The sequence below is a fragment of the Stigmatopora argus genome, chromosome 3 (genome assembly GCF_051989625.1).
Source record: "Stigmatopora argus isolate UIUO_Sarg chromosome 3, RoL_Sarg_1.0, whole genome shotgun sequence".
NCBI classification, from domain to species: Eukaryota; Metazoa; Chordata; class Actinopteri; order Syngnathiformes; family Syngnathidae; genus Stigmatopora; species Stigmatopora argus.
Genome location: NC_135389.1, coordinates 16,308,851 through 16,325,721, shown reverse-complemented (window position 1 = coordinate 16,325,721; position 16,871 = coordinate 16,308,851). Strand labels below are relative to the sequence as shown.

General features: G+C 41.6%; 3 protein-coding genes across 8 annotated transcripts; 2 read left to right on the top strand and 1 right to left on the bottom strand.

The window, feature by feature from the left end:
- The first annotated feature begins 928 nt into the window (after positions 1 to 928).
- LOC144070850 (MOB kinase activator 2) lies at positions 929 to 5,752 on the top strand. Of its 2 annotated transcripts, none has more exons than XM_077595314.1 (5): positions 929 to 1,322; positions 3,523 to 3,662; positions 3,742 to 3,838; positions 4,864 to 4,988; positions 5,122 to 5,752. In XM_077595314.1, exons 1-5 carry the CDS (start codon positions 1,246 to 1,248, stop codon positions 5,328 to 5,330), a joined length of 648 nt encoding a protein of 215 aa, XP_077451440.1. In that variant the 5' UTR covers positions 929 to 1,245; the 3' UTR covers positions 5,331 to 5,752. The 2 variants fall into 2 exon arrangements, with proteins under 2 accessions (XP_077451440.1, XP_077451439.1); XM_077595313.1 differs by having other exon boundaries at positions 931 to 1,322; positions 5,061 to 5,752.
- A 638-nt stretch (positions 5,753 to 6,390) lies between these two features.
- On the top strand, positions 6,391 to 9,550 carry LOC144070851 (uncharacterized). Its single transcript, XM_077595316.1, has 6 exons — positions 6,391 to 6,536; positions 6,602 to 6,804; positions 8,032 to 8,229; positions 8,795 to 8,881; positions 8,982 to 9,061; positions 9,145 to 9,550. The coding sequence occupies exons 1-3, from the start codon at positions 6,407 to 6,409 to the stop codon at positions 8,086 to 8,088; spliced, it is 390 nt and encodes a 129-aa protein (XP_077451442.1). The 5' UTR covers positions 6,391 to 6,406; the 3' UTR covers positions 8,089 to 8,229; positions 8,795 to 8,881; positions 8,982 to 9,061; positions 9,145 to 9,550.
- Positions 9,551 to 9,598: 48 nt separating this feature from the next.
- On the bottom strand, positions 9,599 to 14,220 carry LOC144070852 (uncharacterized). Of its 5 annotated transcripts, none has more exons than XR_013299470.1 (7): positions 14,024 to 14,220; positions 12,438 to 13,903; positions 10,968 to 11,141; positions 10,699 to 10,776; positions 10,070 to 10,135; positions 9,898 to 9,989; positions 9,599 to 9,720 (listed from the first exon to the last, which is right to left on the bottom strand). XR_013299470.1 is itself a non-coding variant. In XM_077595318.1 (7 exons), the coding sequence occupies exons 1-4, from the start codon at positions 14,051 to 14,053 to the stop codon at positions 10,728 to 10,730; spliced, it is 330 nt and encodes a 109-aa protein (XP_077451444.1). In that variant the 5' UTR covers positions 14,054 to 14,208; the 3' UTR covers positions 9,599 to 9,720; positions 9,842 to 9,989; positions 10,070 to 10,135; positions 10,699 to 10,727. The 5 variants fall into 5 exon arrangements, 3 of the variants coding, with proteins under 3 accessions (XP_077451444.1, XP_077451445.1, XP_077451443.1); XM_077595318.1 differs by having other exon boundaries at positions 9,842 to 9,989; positions 12,438 to 12,514; positions 14,024 to 14,208; XM_077595319.1 differs by having other exon boundaries at positions 9,846 to 9,989; positions 12,438 to 12,514; positions 14,024 to 14,208.
- Between the last annotated feature and the right edge of the window lie 2,651 nt (positions 14,221 to 16,871).

The following is a 16,871-nucleotide window of genomic DNA, read 5'->3' as shown; positions in this document are numbered from 1 at the left end:
TGGCACTTCTATGTACTATATCCAACCCATTTTGAATGGGAGTCATCCCTGTTAAGTTAAGTTACAAAAACACTGCGCTCTAGGCAATCGTTTCCTCTTTTCAGTCGCCTTTACTTTGTCATGTGCATCTGCTCCTCACACACACACACAAACACACAAACAAACACATACACAAACACAAACCAACACGCACAAACACACACACACAAACACACTCACACGCTCACAAACACACACAAACACACACACAAACACACACACAAACACACACACAAACACACAAACCAACAGCACAAACACACTCACACGCTCACAAACACACACGCTCACAAACACACACGCACACACACAAACACACATTCACACACACACAAACACTCACACACAAACACTCACACACAAACACTCACACACACAAACACTCACACACACAAACACACTCACACACACAAACACTCACACAGACACACAGACACACACACACAAACACACAAACACACTCACACACATTCACACACACACAGACACACACACACAAACCAACATGCACAAACACATACAAACACGCTCACACACATTCACACACACACAGACACACACACACAAACCAACATGCACAAACACATACAAACACGCTCACACACACACACACAAACCAACACGCACAAACAGACACACAAACACACACACACACACACACACACACACACACAAACACACTCACGCTCACAAACACACACACAAAGACACACTAACACACACACAAAGACACACTCACACACACACAAAGACACACTCACACACACACACACACACACACACACACACACACACACACACACACAAACACGTACACACAGATGAAAGTACGTTAGAGAAAGGGGTGGAGTTGCACTGAGTATTTCAACTAGTGTTGGAGAAACCTGCCTGTCCGCTCGGGATTGTGGAGGCGGCGCTTGTGGGGCGTGGGACTCCAGACAAAGAAGACACGCACAACTCTCACACAAACACACGAGTGGAGTGGGACAGCTGGAAACGATCTTCAACTCCTGGGACTACTTTTTCCATTCTTTTTTTTTTTTACCTCCCCGGGCCAACAAACCTGTCAAAAAGGGAGAGCGGTGCCTTTTCCAGATGTGTGGATCCATAAGTTGTGTTGCCATATGTCGTGTGTAAAAATACACGTGTATTATTAGCGTGCTTGGGATGGCAAAGAGGGGCTGGCTCTGCTCTTAGCTCTCCGCCATGGGGGGTTGCCATAGTTACCCCACTGCCACCAAGTCAGATGGCAAGGCTCCTCCCGACGTCTGCAATGACAAACTGTAAGTAGCACTTTTACATTTTCTCCTTTTGTGTTTCTAATCCTTTTCAAGAAAAAAAAAACGGGAAGAATGTTCTTCGGCTCAGAGCTAGTGTACGTCGCATATTTGTGCGATGGCATCAGTGGATTCCTACGGCAGAGGAGTCGGGCAAAGCGAAAACAGGGAGCTGAAGTTACTGTGCAAATGTTTGCTCTTTGAATACACGGGTGTTGATTCCACCCGGGCGACAGGACAGCAGGCAAAGGTAAACACACGTCACCTGTAGTGTGTTTATGCACAAACACACTAGCTGCGGGTCCATTGTGTGCTCCAAAGTGGAGCACCATGATAAGTATTGAGGCCTTTAAGGGGTTCCGAGTGAAGAAGTTGAGGCAGGACAGGATGTTCACTCCATTTCCTTCCATAGAGCAGCACGTTTTTTTGGTTTTTTTTTTTAAGGGGGGTGTATTTCCACTGAGGGGTACCAAAATAGACCAGTACGGCAACTTGTGGTGAGCACATCTGCATTGCAGTTCTGGTTTCCATTCTCTTCCGCAAAGTTTGTTCTCCCCATTCTTGTCTTCTGCGGGTACTCCGATTTCCTCCCCTATTCCTAATGCACGCATGGTTCACTCAAGACTCTAAAGTGCTCATAAATATGAATGGGAGCGGGAGTAGTTTGTCAAATTGGGCCTGGTAATTGACCTGCGACCAGTCCGGGCTGCACTGACAATCGCAATACAGGTCCCACCTGTCCTGATAAAAAGGTTTGCAGCAGTATACACGATGGATTCCTGGCTAAAGTGGATGACCATGTGCTTAACGATTCTCAGCCAAAGGGATTTGAATGTGCATTGCAAAGTTGGAACAATTGTCCAACTCCATTGCAGACTGCATTCGATTTATGAACTCCTTTACAAATCGGATAACCCACTCACTTGGTCACAGTGTGGTAAAACAAAAACCCACAACAGGCAATCAATGCAATGTCATAGGGGTGCCTAACTCTTTTCTAAAAAAAAAGCAGTTTTCCCATCCAAAACGAAATAACTGCCATTCACAAAATTGGAAATGTAAGAATTCAAGATTGAACCTGGAGCAAACACTGCCTAAGCGCAAAAATGTGACATAACTAAGGCAAAGAATCCCAACAATTCCGTCAATCGGCATTGTTACGTCTGCTAGATCCAAATCAAACAGCGCATTGTCTTTTAGTTTGACGTGCTGTTTCCTGCTGTGTCCTTTGTTTACATTGCAGTATTTCTATTTTTTTTCCAGATAGCATAAAAGTTAACTCAGATAAATAGTCAAAATGGATTGGACGTCTCGCGTCGTTAATTGCGCTGATACATGAGCATTCACAGTCATCTTAGTAAAACTGATTTGGACATCTATTGTTTTTAATGGAGGGCCATGAGAATTGCCTTGCCTGGTGGAAATGTACATTTGTCAAACCTTCGACAACCTCAATGAACTGTTCATTGGGCTTGGATGATTCAGCTTCTTCTGAGGGCCCCTAACACAACTGATAGCAAGCAGGCGAGGTCACTGCGAGCAAACACCCAGCTGTTGTCTAAAAGCAGATGGCAGCTGTGCGTTTCCAATTCCAAGTTTCATTTTTTTCATGCTGAAAATTCAAGTGACTTCTTTATCAAACGCAAAATCCTGGAATGAAAGACTAGCATTCACACTTAGTGCAGTTAAAGGGCGTTACTGAGTGGGAACTGAACCCATGATGTCAGAAGACGAGTGTACCACAACATTATCAGTGACTAGTCATACATTTTGAAAAAAGAAAATCCCCTCAGTGGATCCTTCAATGAATTCATTTTCCATTCTGCTTATCCTCACAAAGGTCACAGGGGTGCTGGAGCCCATCTCACCCAATTATGGGGAGTAAGCGGGGGACACCCTGAATTGATTGCCAGCCAATCACAGGCCACAATTTAAAGATTTAAAGTGTTGAACCACATACCATGCATGTTTTTAGGATGAAACCGGAGCACCCGGACAAAACCCATGCAAATATATATGGGGAGAACATGCAAACTCCACACACAAGGGATTGAACCCTCCATCTCCGAACCGTGCTAATCACTCTCCCACCGGACCGCCATGTTTGACACCCCTATCCACGATGAATGTAACAGAAATATTGAAGACACAAACAATCATTTGAATTCTGCAATTACATATGGTGGTCTCTGCATTTCTTTAAAAGGGGAATCAACAACAACATCTTGCACGCGCGTCCGTACCTCCAGCAGGAGTACACCTGCCAGCACATTAACAACATGGACATGTGCGCACTCACGTCGCTCCCACCCGGCGTGGACAGAACCGAATGGTTGGCCACCAACAGTGAGTATACTAACTCTTCACTTTTGCCGACATGCCGGCTAAAGAGGATGTGCCGCTTCATTGTGCCCTCACCCCGCAGCCGTGTGGTTTTTCAAGCACATAAACCTGTTCTCCAGCGCGCTGTCCGAGTTCTGCACCCCCAGCACCTGCCCGACCGCCTGTGGACCGGGCGACACGTGAGTTAATGGCACACCGCGCCGTGAAATTGGAGCCGTCAGATAATAGGGTTATGGATGATGTCGTTATTTTGTGAAATGAACCTTTGAAAGTGTGCGTGTGTGTGTTTGATGTGCCATGCCGCTGCCACACAAAAGGAAAGACGGTGAAGTCGTCAGGCAGGTTTTGAAGATGACCTTTTGTCAAATTTACATTTTCTTCCCACTGTTTTGTGATGACCTTCTGGGTGTGATCAGGTTGACAATTGTCATTGATGGGATTTGATTGCAATCACTTTTGTGTGTCATTTACGTGCTTCTACTTACAAAACCACTTCTGAAACGAATGAATTTCATCAGTTGAGTTACCATTGTATGTCTTTTTTTAATGACCAAAAATAGTCACTTGCTCTATAAAGGCTTAAAGTTAAAATAGCTGTCCACTGTAATGACCTCTTTCCTGATTCAATCTAGTCAGCCACAAAATAAACATAATTTGACCCTTTACTTAGGCAAAAATGACCAACTGAAATAGTTTGAAAATGTATGTATTTGAATTTGAATTTTATTAAGGATAGCCCCTTGAGATTAACCATCTAATTTTCGCGGGGGTCCTAAAAAAGGGAATTGGGAAATTTCAATAAAATATCAAAGCAAATCTGATCAAATGACAAAAGGGGGGTGTCGGGTCCACTTTTAACTAATTTCAATGCACTTCTTCATAGGTTTTGCCACAAACTAAACATAATTTGACCCTTTACTTAGGCAAGCAAAAATGACCAACTGAAATAGTTTGAAAATGTGTGTATTTGAATTTTACTAAGGATAGCCCCTTGAGATTAACCATCTAATTTTCGCGGGGGTCCTAAAAATGGGAATTGGGAAATTTCAATAAAATTTCAAAGCAAATCTGATCAAATGACAAAAGGTTGGGGGTGTTGGGTCCACTTTTAACTAATTTCAATGCACTTCTTCATGGTTTTATATAGACACCTGTTGACAATATTTACAATAAGTTATCACATTCTTCTACCTTTGCTATTTAGAGTTTATGTTTGGACTGATGACCATGGCAGGAAGCTGAAGTGCTCCGCTCCTCTCTACTTTGATTATGCCATGTCTTATATTCAGGACCTACTCACAGATGAAGATGTATTCCCAACTAAAGCAGGTAAAAAATCCTTGATTTGAAATGTACTTGGAATTCCATGGAACGGAGACATGACTTACCTTTTCATTCCAGGATCAGTGTTCCCCACGGGCTTCATTTTCCTGGTGCAGAAAGTGTTTTTGTTGCTATTCAGGACTCTGGCCCACATCTACTGGTGCCACTTCCGGCAGACGCAAGCGCTGGGCCTGCACCCGCACCTCAACACGCTCTTCACGCACCTCACGCTCTTCTGCCGGCAGCACGGGCTGCTGGATGCCGAGGACACGGCACCGTTGCAGGACCTCATCTCAGCTCTTGGACTGCAAGGAGGAACCTAAAGAGAACAGGGAACGAACGATCTGAAGGTTGGCCTCCAAAAGCCACGACTCGGGAGCATGATCAGGCTCCCGTTTGTGTGTGTATGTATATGTATGTATATATAAATATTTTTTAAATTGTGAATCAAATCCTGCTGCTTGCCTGCCATTGACGGAAATAGACGTCCAATCCATTTGAAATAGGAGGACTGTCAGTTACATCGTCAATCGCAGTGAATGAGTTAAAAACAAATACATTTAGATGGATAAAAACTCCATACAGACTCCAATGACTTAACTGACAATCCAGTTAAACGTGCACCTGCCATGAAGTATATTGTTAAGACTGCATGATACACACACAGTATATCCTCCACTATTGAACCCATGAATTATTTAACTTGTGTTTGTTTGGATGTTTTTCTCCTGTCAGAAAAACCTTTCTGCAAAATAAATCTGTATGTAGATGGTCCAACTGAAACGTCCAGTCGCGGTTCGTTTGCGCTTTCTGTACGAGTCGTACGGTGTTTGTAAGGTTTTTTGGGATTTGTAAGGGGAATCATAATCATTTATAAGGCCAGTTATCGGCAGAGGTTGACAGGTATGAGATATAGATCAGATATCACTAAGTAACACAAGATATGTGTTGAGATGTTGTTTAATTTGGATGAATACTTGGATATTCTACAATAAATAAATGCATTCTCCCAAGTGCAGAATTTAGAGGCAACCTGCGAGGAAGATCGCTTGAAGATGCTCCAGAGTCTAGTTGCAGGCCTGATGGGTACCAAAAAAACAAATGTTATATACAGACTGGAGATTCAATAGATAGGCTTAGGTAATTTTTAAAAAACTAGTTTTACCTTTATCTGGCCCAGTCTCCTCTCCTGTAACCTCAAGGGTGTGAGTGTTTTGGGTACGCAGGAAGAGCTGCATCTAAATGCTAAACAAGGAAAACTTGATTTAACCAAGCTATTTGGGAGTCGCCAAACAATTTTAGGAAAGATAAATCTTACAATTCAATAAACGATCAAGATAAAGAATGAAAATAAGTATTAGTGCTTCGTGCTATTTTTCCTTTTCCTTCACAACCCGTCACCAAGCTCAACAGCGGAGACGGAGATGGAGCCCGTCGGAGCAGGTGCGGTGGGGGGCAACTATGGCACTACCATTGGCGGGCACATCGTAGAAGGTCTGGATTCCACCGATCCACCTTCTTCCCACTCGAGTTTTCGTCCTATTTCAGGCACAGGTGAACGATCCGACAAACTATCTCTTCAGTACTTTTGCTTTCAGCATAGTTCTATTTCTGTACAGCATACGGCAACCAGCTTGTGACCCCGCTCCGTCCGGGCATGATTTCGTCCTACACCACCGGCCTGCCGCAACTCCAGCGTGGTCAGATCACCTCTGCAGTCAGCCTGCTGGAGTTGTACTGTGGTCTGCACAACTTACCACCCCCACAATACAACCTCTTCTCCTTGCTGGATCAGGGCGGGAAACTGTGGCTGGTCTACGAGGTAACCACTTTAAATAAATTCATTCGTTCATCCTCCGAGCCCCTGGACTCCTGGGTTCAAATCCCGGTCTGTCCACCTGTGTGGAGTTTGCATGTTTTCCACCGGGTACTCCAGTTTCCTCCCACGTTCCAAAAACATGCACGCTAGGCTGATTAGACACTCTAAATTGCCCCTCGCTATGAGTAAGTCAAGGTATTACTGTACAGTGGTACCTCGACATACGAGCGTAATCCGTTCCGAGACTGAGATCGTATGACGAGGTTCTCGTAACTCGAGCGGACGTTTCCCATTGAAATGAATGGAAAAAAATTAAATTCGTTCCAGCCCTCTGAAAAAACACCACAACAGGATATTGGATTGGAAAAATGTTTTATTTCTTCTAATTCCCCATCTATTAACAAAGTAACACATAACTAGTGGTTTAATAGAAATAAAGTGTTTAATCTAACTAAAATTGGGCGGATTTCGCCAAGGGGAGAGGGGCACAAAAGGGGCGGGGGGCTTGTTTTTTTTTTTCTCCACACAACGCACTCGTAAACAGAACAAACACTCCACCCTCACGTTCGCTATCGATGGGCTGTTTGCTGTCGTACTATTCCCTTGAAAATATTCCGAAAATGATGCATACAAATGTCCTCACAATCGGAGAACGCACGACCACTTGCCAACGAGCAGCAGTCTTATCAGCGATCCCACCGCTGCTCATGGGAGCTTCGGGGGCGCTGGCTAGCGGCTCCTTTTAGCTTGTAGCATCTGTGTTCGCATCCCCTCCAACGGCGCCTGTGATAGAGTTGCTACCGGGGATGCTGTTGAGAGGCTTTTTTTTCTTTAAAAAACGACATAGTATATTAAGGCTTTTTTTCTTAAAAAACGACATAGTATAGTAAGGCTTTTTCCCTAAAAAACGACATAGTATAGTAAGGTTTTTTTCCTAAAAAACGACATAGTATAGTAAGGTTTTTTTTCCCCTAAAAAACGACAGAGTGTATATGGTAAGGCTTTTTTTTCTTTAAAAAAAACGACATAGTATAGTAAGGCTTTTTTTCTTAAAATACGACATAGTATATAGTAAGGCTTTTTAATTTGTAAAAAAATGACCATGTATAGTAAGGCTTTTTTTCTTTAAAAAATGACCATGTATAGTAAGGCTTTTTATTTTTTTAAAATGACCATGCAAAGTAAGGCTTTTTATATAAAAAAAAAAAAAACGAACACACTCTTTTACAGCATCAAGACTACAAAAATGGCGACTATAGTACGTCATCTTCCAAACATGGTCATTGAGTCGGGAGGACAAATCACCTCCTATGGGCGTGGTTACGCCCATTGGTGACGCAGGTGCTTAAATTATGCACCTGCGCAGCATCTCGCCCTTTGGCGCAGCCATTTACATGCCGTCGGTCGAACGACTAGCACCCAAACGAGGTAAGCCCTAGACTAGAGCAATTTACTGGCCTATGTGCATTTTTAACACCCTACCGGGAGATTTTTTTAGGAATCAATTGAGCCAAAACGCCAACAAATCTGTTAGTTTATTGCCAGGTCGAACACACCGTCGACATTTGAAGTATGGGCTCATTGGCATGTCACTAGCTAGCTTAGCATTAGCCTCACGACATTTGACTTCAAAAGTATTTTGTCCGTATTCTCTCCATTATTGAGTCGTGGGGGAAGACTTCATTTTATCAAACAAAGCCGAGATATCAACGGTCAGTTTGCCAGGTGAAGGTGTGTTGAATGTAATAGTTTTCACTGCGATTGCTAAACGCCCTTTTCCAATTTGTAATTCTGTTTTAAACAAAAATCATTGATACCAAAATGGTTAAGCCGACTTTTTCCTAGTTTTTAACATCAGTCTGTATATTGAATCGCTTTGTCTGGAAAGGGGAAATTAGCACCGAGCACTCACTAACTTATTTTCATTCTTTATCTTGATCATTTACTTTAAGATTTCTCTTTCCTGTAATAATTGTTTGCACTTCCCAAATAGCTTGGTTAAATCAAGATGAAGCTGTTCCCGTGTGTCCAGAACCATGCACACCCTTGAGGGGAGAAGAGACTGGGCCAAGGTATCAAGGTAATACTAATTACCCCCCCAAAAACCCACCTAAACCTAGCTGTTGAATCTCCAGTCTCTGTATATGATAACTTTTGCTCTATTATTTTGCATGCACCAGGTCCATGGTGATGTCCAGACCCTGGAGGACCAGGTGATCTTCCCAGGTTGCCCACTTGAAGATGATGCATCGTCTCTGAGGTTAATACCGTATTTTCACGCCTATTTGGCGCATCGTTTCTTACGCCGCAGTGTCAGTAACGAGTGCTATTTCTGTATTTTAGACACACAAAGCACGCACATGGATTAAGATCGAAATGCGATAGCGCTGGCTACCGGAAGCAGCTTATTTCCGGGTTATATTGTAATGTATCCAAGTCAAAACATTCCAATCTCACATTATTTTATTGACTAAAGTTGCAATTTACTAACCCTCTTATTTTATAGGTGATGTCCTGATCCCTAAGGTGAGGAGGATTTCTTTTTTTTTTTTCAATCAGAAGTTTCAATAAAAGAGATTTGAGTGTCATTTGTCTTTGTTAAAACACTTGGAGAAAAAAGACCCAAGACCCTCAATGGTCTTTTTTTTGTGTTTATTTTAAATGTTGCTTTTGTCTACAGGTGGAGTACGTCAAGCAATGTGATCCTAAGTGTGCAAATGTATTTCTTTGAATAAAAATTCTAAAGTGACATGTTGCTTGCATTTCTTTGCTAGTTCTATGAAGAAAAATACATGAGTATATTTCAGAGGTTTTATTTTCCCACAAGATGGGGTAATTGAGAAGTTCACAGGTCTTCCAGCATTTAAAGATGAGGTGGTGTTGCCATTGATGAATCTCTTCTTGGCACTGGATGGAATTCTGGGGAGAAAAAAGAGGGTCAAAGCACAATAGACTAAGTCCAACATTAAAAAAAATAGACTGGGGGCCAGTTAGGTCAAAAGATTTGACCAAAAAACAATAACACTAAGTTAGGTTTTACCAACATCAGAAAGACCCATCTCTTTTCAGATGTGGTGGGAGATATGGAAAACATACTGGATAGGGGCCCTCAAGATGTTGGTGTCAAAGGCTGTGCCACGCTCCAAAGTCACCTTTCTTTAGCATTGATTTGGTAAGCTTGGGTGGACCTTGAAGAGAAGCAAAATAGAGTATTTTTAGTACACGACATGAAAATAATAAATCAAATAACCTGAAAAACAGGTCTTACGTCATACACGACTTATTTGATCTTGTAGATTTGGACAGCTTCCACCATCCCCATGGCTTTAAACCTCTGCAAAACACCACAGCATGATTATGTCATTGCTTATTTAACCATTTTGATGCACAAATGACTCCCATTCAATCAAAAAAATAAAATACGTCTCACAAAGCTCTTGGACGGAGGAAAAATGGTTGTTTAAACGAGTCAAAAATGACCCCTGCGCTACAGTTGAATGAATGTCTCGCTTAGGTTTTGTCAAAACCACAATTAAAACCCAAAAGGTCCAAGCCCTGAAGTCTTCCTTTAGGAAAGGGAAGGGCAAAGGGATATACGTATACTAGAAGTGTACTGTTTATTCCTTACACCTCCACTTGATGGCACTAGTGTGAGTATGAGCTACCCACACAGGATCTTGCTATTAAAAAAATCAACGCCAACCCAGTTAAAGTGTCTTCGTTCAAAATTGGAGTGTATCATGATGCTAAACAAGCTAATTTAGGAAAGCCGTGAACACTGGTCGCTGATATCTAAACATTACTGTGACAACAAAATTTCCCGAATACGGCATGAATAAAGTTATCCAATCCAATTACACGGGTAGAGGAATTAGAAGCTATTAAAAAAAGACTCACTTTGCCGACAAACTGCTCCTTTTTGGCCGTTATGGCCACAATCTTGATGTTTCCCAGCAGTCTCTCCTCGTTGGGGGACTGAAACACACAATGGAAGGGTTTCTTTTTAAACATTAAGAGCAATAGGTGACGCAATGTAGCCAACTTGCTAGCAAACATTTGTGTCTGCATCCACGTCGGGGCTACATCACGCCAATGAAGCACGCTCCCGTCAAAAAGCACTCTTGAAATGAGAACTGGGGCTACGAAATCCCCAAAAGACAAAGTACCGAACGCGCTGCATTGTCCTGGAAGAAGTTTGTCGGGTCTTTCTTCGGGAAATCGTCAATTCTGAGCAGCTCAGCAGTCCAACGCTCCCAGTCTCCGGCTCATCCGCCATTTTGAAAAATGGTGGCGTGGCGGCGGGTCTTTTGAACTCTGACACAGCCACGCCTCGGCCACGCCTATTACACATAGACACAAAAAAAAGACATCGTTTTCATCATAGAGTGCATTAGTCAGGGGGCTGGGGCTGCAAATACTTTTAGGTTGGGCATTAATACTTCAAAACAAATACATGGTTTTCATAATAACGTACTGTAAATACTTTTTGGTTGGGCTTTAATACTTTAAGATATAATATTGCACATTATGAACATTGCGGTGACATGCACTTCAGTGTTTGTTTTTTACTTCTAAGGTTACATACTTGGATATGCTTTTTCATTGGGATTCATTTGGCTAAAGCAGCGGTGCCAAACATACGGCCCGCGGGCCGGGACCGGCCCCCAAGGAGGTTCGATCAGGCCCGCAGGATAATTTGAAAGTGGAAAAAATGCATAAAAGACATGGAATTAATATTTTTAATTCGCTGCAATTCATGGATTATCCGCTAAGGGGCGCACTCTTTCCATCAGAGTAGAAGACAAGCCGCATCACTGAGACAGACTGAAAACAGCAGCAACTCCATAAATTTTCAGTATGTATTGTATGTGTATGTATGTTTCATGTATGAAGTTTACAGATTTACAGGACAGGCGAACACTTTCTTCATTACACATTTAAAATCACTCTCCTTAGTTTGTAAGGTGCACGCAGGGATTACATTTAGATTTTATATGCGTATGTGTAAGTGGTTTAAAAATTCCTTTCTTTAAAAGTCTCATTTAATCTTAAAGTGCATTACTATATTTTTCAGTACCAATTAAAGTTTTGTGCCTTTGTACAATCAGTGGGATCAGTTGCAATGCATATTTGTGAATGATAAGTCAATTGCACATTTGTCTAAGGAAATATGACGTGTTTCATGAAATGTTTTAAAAAAAGTTTAGTTCATTCAATTTCAATATTTTCCTAATGTTCTTGTGCTTCTTTACACCAAAACAAAGGAAAGTCATGATATTTGGGTTATTTATAGCAGAGCATGGTATAATTTTAATGGTCCGGCCCACTTGACATCTCCCTAGGCCGTATGTGGCCCACGATGCCAAATGAGTGTGACACCCCTGCATTAGACTAATAAATTTGTTGGCGTTTTTGGCTCAATTGATTCCTAAAAAATCTCCCAGTAGCGTGATAAAAATGCCATTAGGCCTGTAAATTGCTCAACGACTTACCTTGTCGGCATGGTCGTCGTCCGTCAGCATAGAAAGGCAACTCGAAAAGAACGAGCGACTGCGCATGTGCATAATTTACACAACTGGGTCGTAACCACGCCCATATTGAAATATTGAATGTGGAAAAGATGTTGGCTTGCTTACCGCGCTCCACGAGGGGGTTTGTCCTCCCAACTCAATGTCTTATGTTTTGAAGATGACGTGATTTTGCGGTCTTTATGCTATAAAACAGTATGTGTCAGTACACCAATTTTACCAAATATTGAGTAACATTTTTACTTAGTATTTTACATCAACTCACCGTTATTCCAGGCCATCTTAGTCAATTAAAAGTTTAACATTTGAAAAACAAAGAATACATCATTGTCTCCTCTCATTTTCTGAACCGCTTTATCCTCACTAGAGTTGTGGGGGGTGCTGGCGCCTATCCCAGCTGATTTTGGGCCAGTGGCGGGGGACACCCTGATTTGGTGGCCATCCGATCGCACAGCACAAGGAGACAATTTTGAGTTAAATTGAATGCTTTTATTGTCATTATACAAGTATAATGAAATTGAAAGCTTTCACCACATAGTGCACAAATAACAGCAGGAATTCGTTCATGGTCACACTCATACCTAGGAGCAATTTAGAGTGTCCAATCATTCTACCATACATGTCTTTGGAATGTGGGAGCACCCGGAGAAAACCCACGCAGGCCTCGGGAGAACATCCAAACTCCACGCATTTGGACCGAGCAAAACAGTCTATACAAAGCGGCATTTTCACGTTGGTGCACGTTGAAATGAAAACTACAACAAACACTCCAGACTGACCAGCTGTTTGTTATCCAGCCTCCTACAAACATGCAAAATGAACGATTGAGTCATTCATTGTGTGTCCAATGGCTTTTGGGGTGCATGTTCAGCCTGAATTGAAACGTGAGCTTAGTAGAGTAATATACTAGAAAGTGCTGAGTCCCAGACACACCCACCGCTCAGCGGTTTAATTAAAAGCCGGAAATATCTCCGAGTTCAGCACATTCTTTTCAATCTGCTTGACTCGCTGAGCTTGTCACCTGGCTTCGTCCTCGTCCTCCTTGGGAAATTTAGTGCAGAAAATCGACTTAACACGTGAACGCTTTTAGCCATCCTTGTAAATCAACTGCAGTTGGCTGCTTTTTATGACCATTTTTTATAGCTCCATTTTCACCTTGGCGGCCTAACATTTAAAGGCCCAAAGACAAACCATTGGTGACACATTAGTCACACCGAGGCCTTAAACACAATCAGGAACATAAAATGCCTTTGCTGCCGATAACCATCCAATCCATTTTTACTGGAAAGGCTGATAATGATCATACCGCTGCTAATTTACTTTTCCACCAGTAGACTTCCAAGCCATAGGAAGCAGGAATGGCAAGCATTTGCTGCCAACCCTCCAAGGTCAAATAGGTTGGACGCCTATCCCTGTCAATGGCAGCCACTGAGTTATGAACCTTTCCATGCAATTCAAATGTGTACTCTACTATGACGCCAGTGTTGTTGAAGGATGTACTACTGGGAAGCCTCCCTCCTCCTCCTCCTCCTCCTCCTCCTCCTCCTCATCTGCTCTCTCCTTAATCAGACTTTCTAAACAAGAAAGCCCAAGTGATTCCTGCTGCTTCATCTTATTAAAACACGAGCAATCTAAGAAGCCAAATCTTTGAAATACGGGAAATACTTCAATAAGGTTTCAGTGTCTTAACGCACCTTGTTCCCGTGACTCCGGAGCATCGCCATGTGCACGCTGCTTCTGCCGGTGTGGATGTGCCTGTTGCTCGGCTTTGTGCCCCTGGAAAGTCACGGCGGGCCGGTGTTGACTATTCACAACCTCCAGGGTACCAAACACAGGTAAGACACCGCAGCTCACGCGACTGTTGCCAAACTAGACTGGTATAAATAAATGAGTTGGTAAATGGTGAACGTGTGACGTGACAAAAAAATTCATGTGGCCTTGATGATATTTCGAGTAAATGACGTAAACCTTACCTGGAATGTTTACAAACGCAGGTATGTCAAGTTAAGACCCCCAAGGTTATTCACCTCATTGAGCCTCTTTCAACAATGACACGTACCTTATTTATTTGTTGTTAGATTTTTTTTTCAGTTTCACGTATATAGACCAATATGATGGTTATGTTACAAAAGTAATTTGCGTCAATCCTATAAAAGATTAAAGTACTTAGTGAAGGATTGTTACGCATACTGGATGTTTTTATAGGCATTTATAATCAGGCACTCACCTGATTTAGAATTTAATTTTTATACTGATGGTGACAAAATTATTAAAGATTTATGATCATGAATTCAAGGACTCATCAAGCCTCAATTGGAAGATATATATTTTAGAAAACATAATATATGTCTTATCATGTATGTATATGTGTATATATATGTATGTATATGTGTATATATATGTATATATGTATACATATATATGTATATATTATGTATATGTATATATGTGTATATATGTGTATATATGTATATATGTATATATATGTATTATATATATATATATATATGTGTATATATATATATATATATATATATATATATATATATATATATATATATGTATATATATGTGTATATATGTGTAAATATATGCACTTGTGTGGTGGTCTGAATTTTGCAGTTATTTGCAATATATACATTTTTTTCATTTTACCATATATTTTTTTCCCCGGGACAGTCGACAGCATCGACATAAATGGCAGGTTTGGGATCTAATCAACAGGTTTCATGCCAAACGAGGTTCTCAGGCATTAGTCGCAGCGCACAACAAGTCGTGAGATTGAGGAATAAGGTCATTCCTTTCAGGGGCCTCGAGGTGAGATAGAGGTGAGGGTGATTTAGGAAGAATTGGTCCTATAACACATGCGCGTTGTGGGGGGCTGTCTTTTGGTCAAAAAGCCCACCTGCCAAGACAAGGTAGACCATGACTTGTTTTCATTAGAATGTCTTTAATAAGCAATCATGTAATGTCATTGAAAAGAAGCATATTTATGACTGGAAAAAAATCTGTTACCAGTGAGATCTTGTTCTCTTAATATTATATAAGGAGGAAAAAGAAGGGGCTTCACAGAAGTTTGCACAGCTGGGGGGCGCTGAAAATCCGCTACTGGTGGGAAAGAACCAAATTGAAGAGAGCGTGACGGATTTAACATAATAACAAGTGCCGTTAAAGGCAAAAAAGAAAGTCTCAACCTGGACACAGTGTATCCTCCCGTAATTAAGGACGGACAGGAGAACAGGACCCAAATGACTGCAGGCCCTACCAGTTCAAAGAGATTGGACGTCTATCGCCATCAACGGCAGCCAGCTATTAATTTGGTAATCACTGTGTTAATCCTAGTCATTACTGTAAAACCTAGAAAGGCCATGAATGGGAAGGTACATTTTTTTTTAAAGGGTCTTGTTATGGCAAGACAGCAGGAGGTGAGAAGAAAAAAAGTACTTCAAATTCCTTCTTAAACTTAAGTGGAAAAGTTGCTGTTAACACTGTCTACTTTCAGGTGTTTTTTTTTAAAGCCCCCTCTTGCACAACCCTCTGATTCCATTTCATTGACAAAAATATGTGGCGCATCTCATCCTTCCTTTTTGAATTCAAATGAATTTGTCACTAATTGATGTTGAATTCATTTGAGGCCAATTGGTCGTATTCTGGACGCTTAAAATATATATTTGTGTGCTTTGCAGGTTATCCAAACGCACGATTCCTTCCTTTGTCACAACAATGACATCGGAGTACTCGGTCGCCATCACACTGGCCGAGAGCCATTTGATTTGGCGGATCATCCTAAAGAAAGAGCTCCCATCGAGGTGGTCTGAAATGGAGCGGAAAGCACGAACGGACGGGCGGGGTCAGTCCAGAGGACGTCGCCACACCCACGGCCGAAAGGCCCACGCGCAGCTAGGGAGGGGGGGCTGCGTTCTGGGTACCTGTCAGGTGCAGAACCTAAGTCACCGCCTCTACCAGCTGATAGGACGCAATGGCAGGGAAGACTCCTCCCCTATCAATCCTCGCAGTCCTCACAGTTACGGATGAGATTTGGATGACCGTTTAGGATTTGTATTAGTCATTGCAGAACACTACTCCTTTTATTTCAGCATTTCTAACTAAACTTTTGAACAGTTTGATCAACGTTTCCGTGGCTTTTGCGGTCATCTTCAAAATTGACTTGTGATAAGACCTTAACAACGGTGGACATACACTTTGTTCTGTTCTTTAATCCTCCCGAATAATTCATTAATATTATGTACTCATTTTATTATTTAGTTGAATATTATTTATTGGATTAATATAGTCACTTTTTTTTGGAAAATTATGTGAAAATGTATAATATTTAGTTGTATTTATTTACATTGTTGAATACATGCTGCCATTATTTTTAAAACAATTTTAAATCGAAATTTGTCCCATTTTATTGGAATTTAATTATCCCAGGAAACACAAAAATGAAATGACTACTTATTTTAATAATTTTTATAAAGTACACCTATATAATTGAAGACAAGGTCTATGTCCTGATCATGTCTTTCTAAATCTTTAGAA

Coding starts and splice junctions, on each gene's coding strand:
- LOC144070850 (XM_077595313.1), top strand. CDS start 1,246: ATGGGGGGTTGCCATAGTTACCCCACTGCCACCAAGTCAGATGGCAAG. Junction 1,323..3,522: donor GACGTCTGCAATGACAAACT/GTAAGTAGCACT, acceptor TTTCTTTAAAAG/GGGAATCAACAACAACATCT. Junction 3,663..3,741: donor CGAATGGTTGGCCACCAACA/GTGAGTATACTA, acceptor CTCACCCCGCAG/CCGTGTGGTTTTTCAAGCAC.
- LOC144070851 (XM_077595316.1), top strand. CDS start 6,407: ATGGAGCCCGTCGGAGCAGGTGCGGTGGGGGGCAACTATGGCACTACC. Junction 6,537..6,601: donor TCGTCCTATTTCAGGCACAG/GTGAACGATCCG, acceptor ATTTCTGTACAG/CATACGGCAACCAGCTTGTG. Junction 6,805..8,031: donor AACTGTGGCTGGTCTACGAG/GTAACCACTTTA, acceptor ACTCTTTTACAG/CATCAAGACTACAAAAATGG.
- LOC144070852 (XM_077595318.1), bottom strand. CDS start 14,053: ATGGCGATGCTCCGGAGTCACGGGAACAAG. Junction 11,142..12,437: donor AAACCCCCTCGTGGAGCGCG/GTAAGCAAGCCA, acceptor TATGTGTAATAG/GCGTGGCCGAGGCGTGGCTG. Junction 10,777..10,967: donor AGGACAATGCAGCGCGTTCG/GTACTTTGTCTT, acceptor TGTGTGTTTCAG/TCCCCCAACGAGGAGAGACT.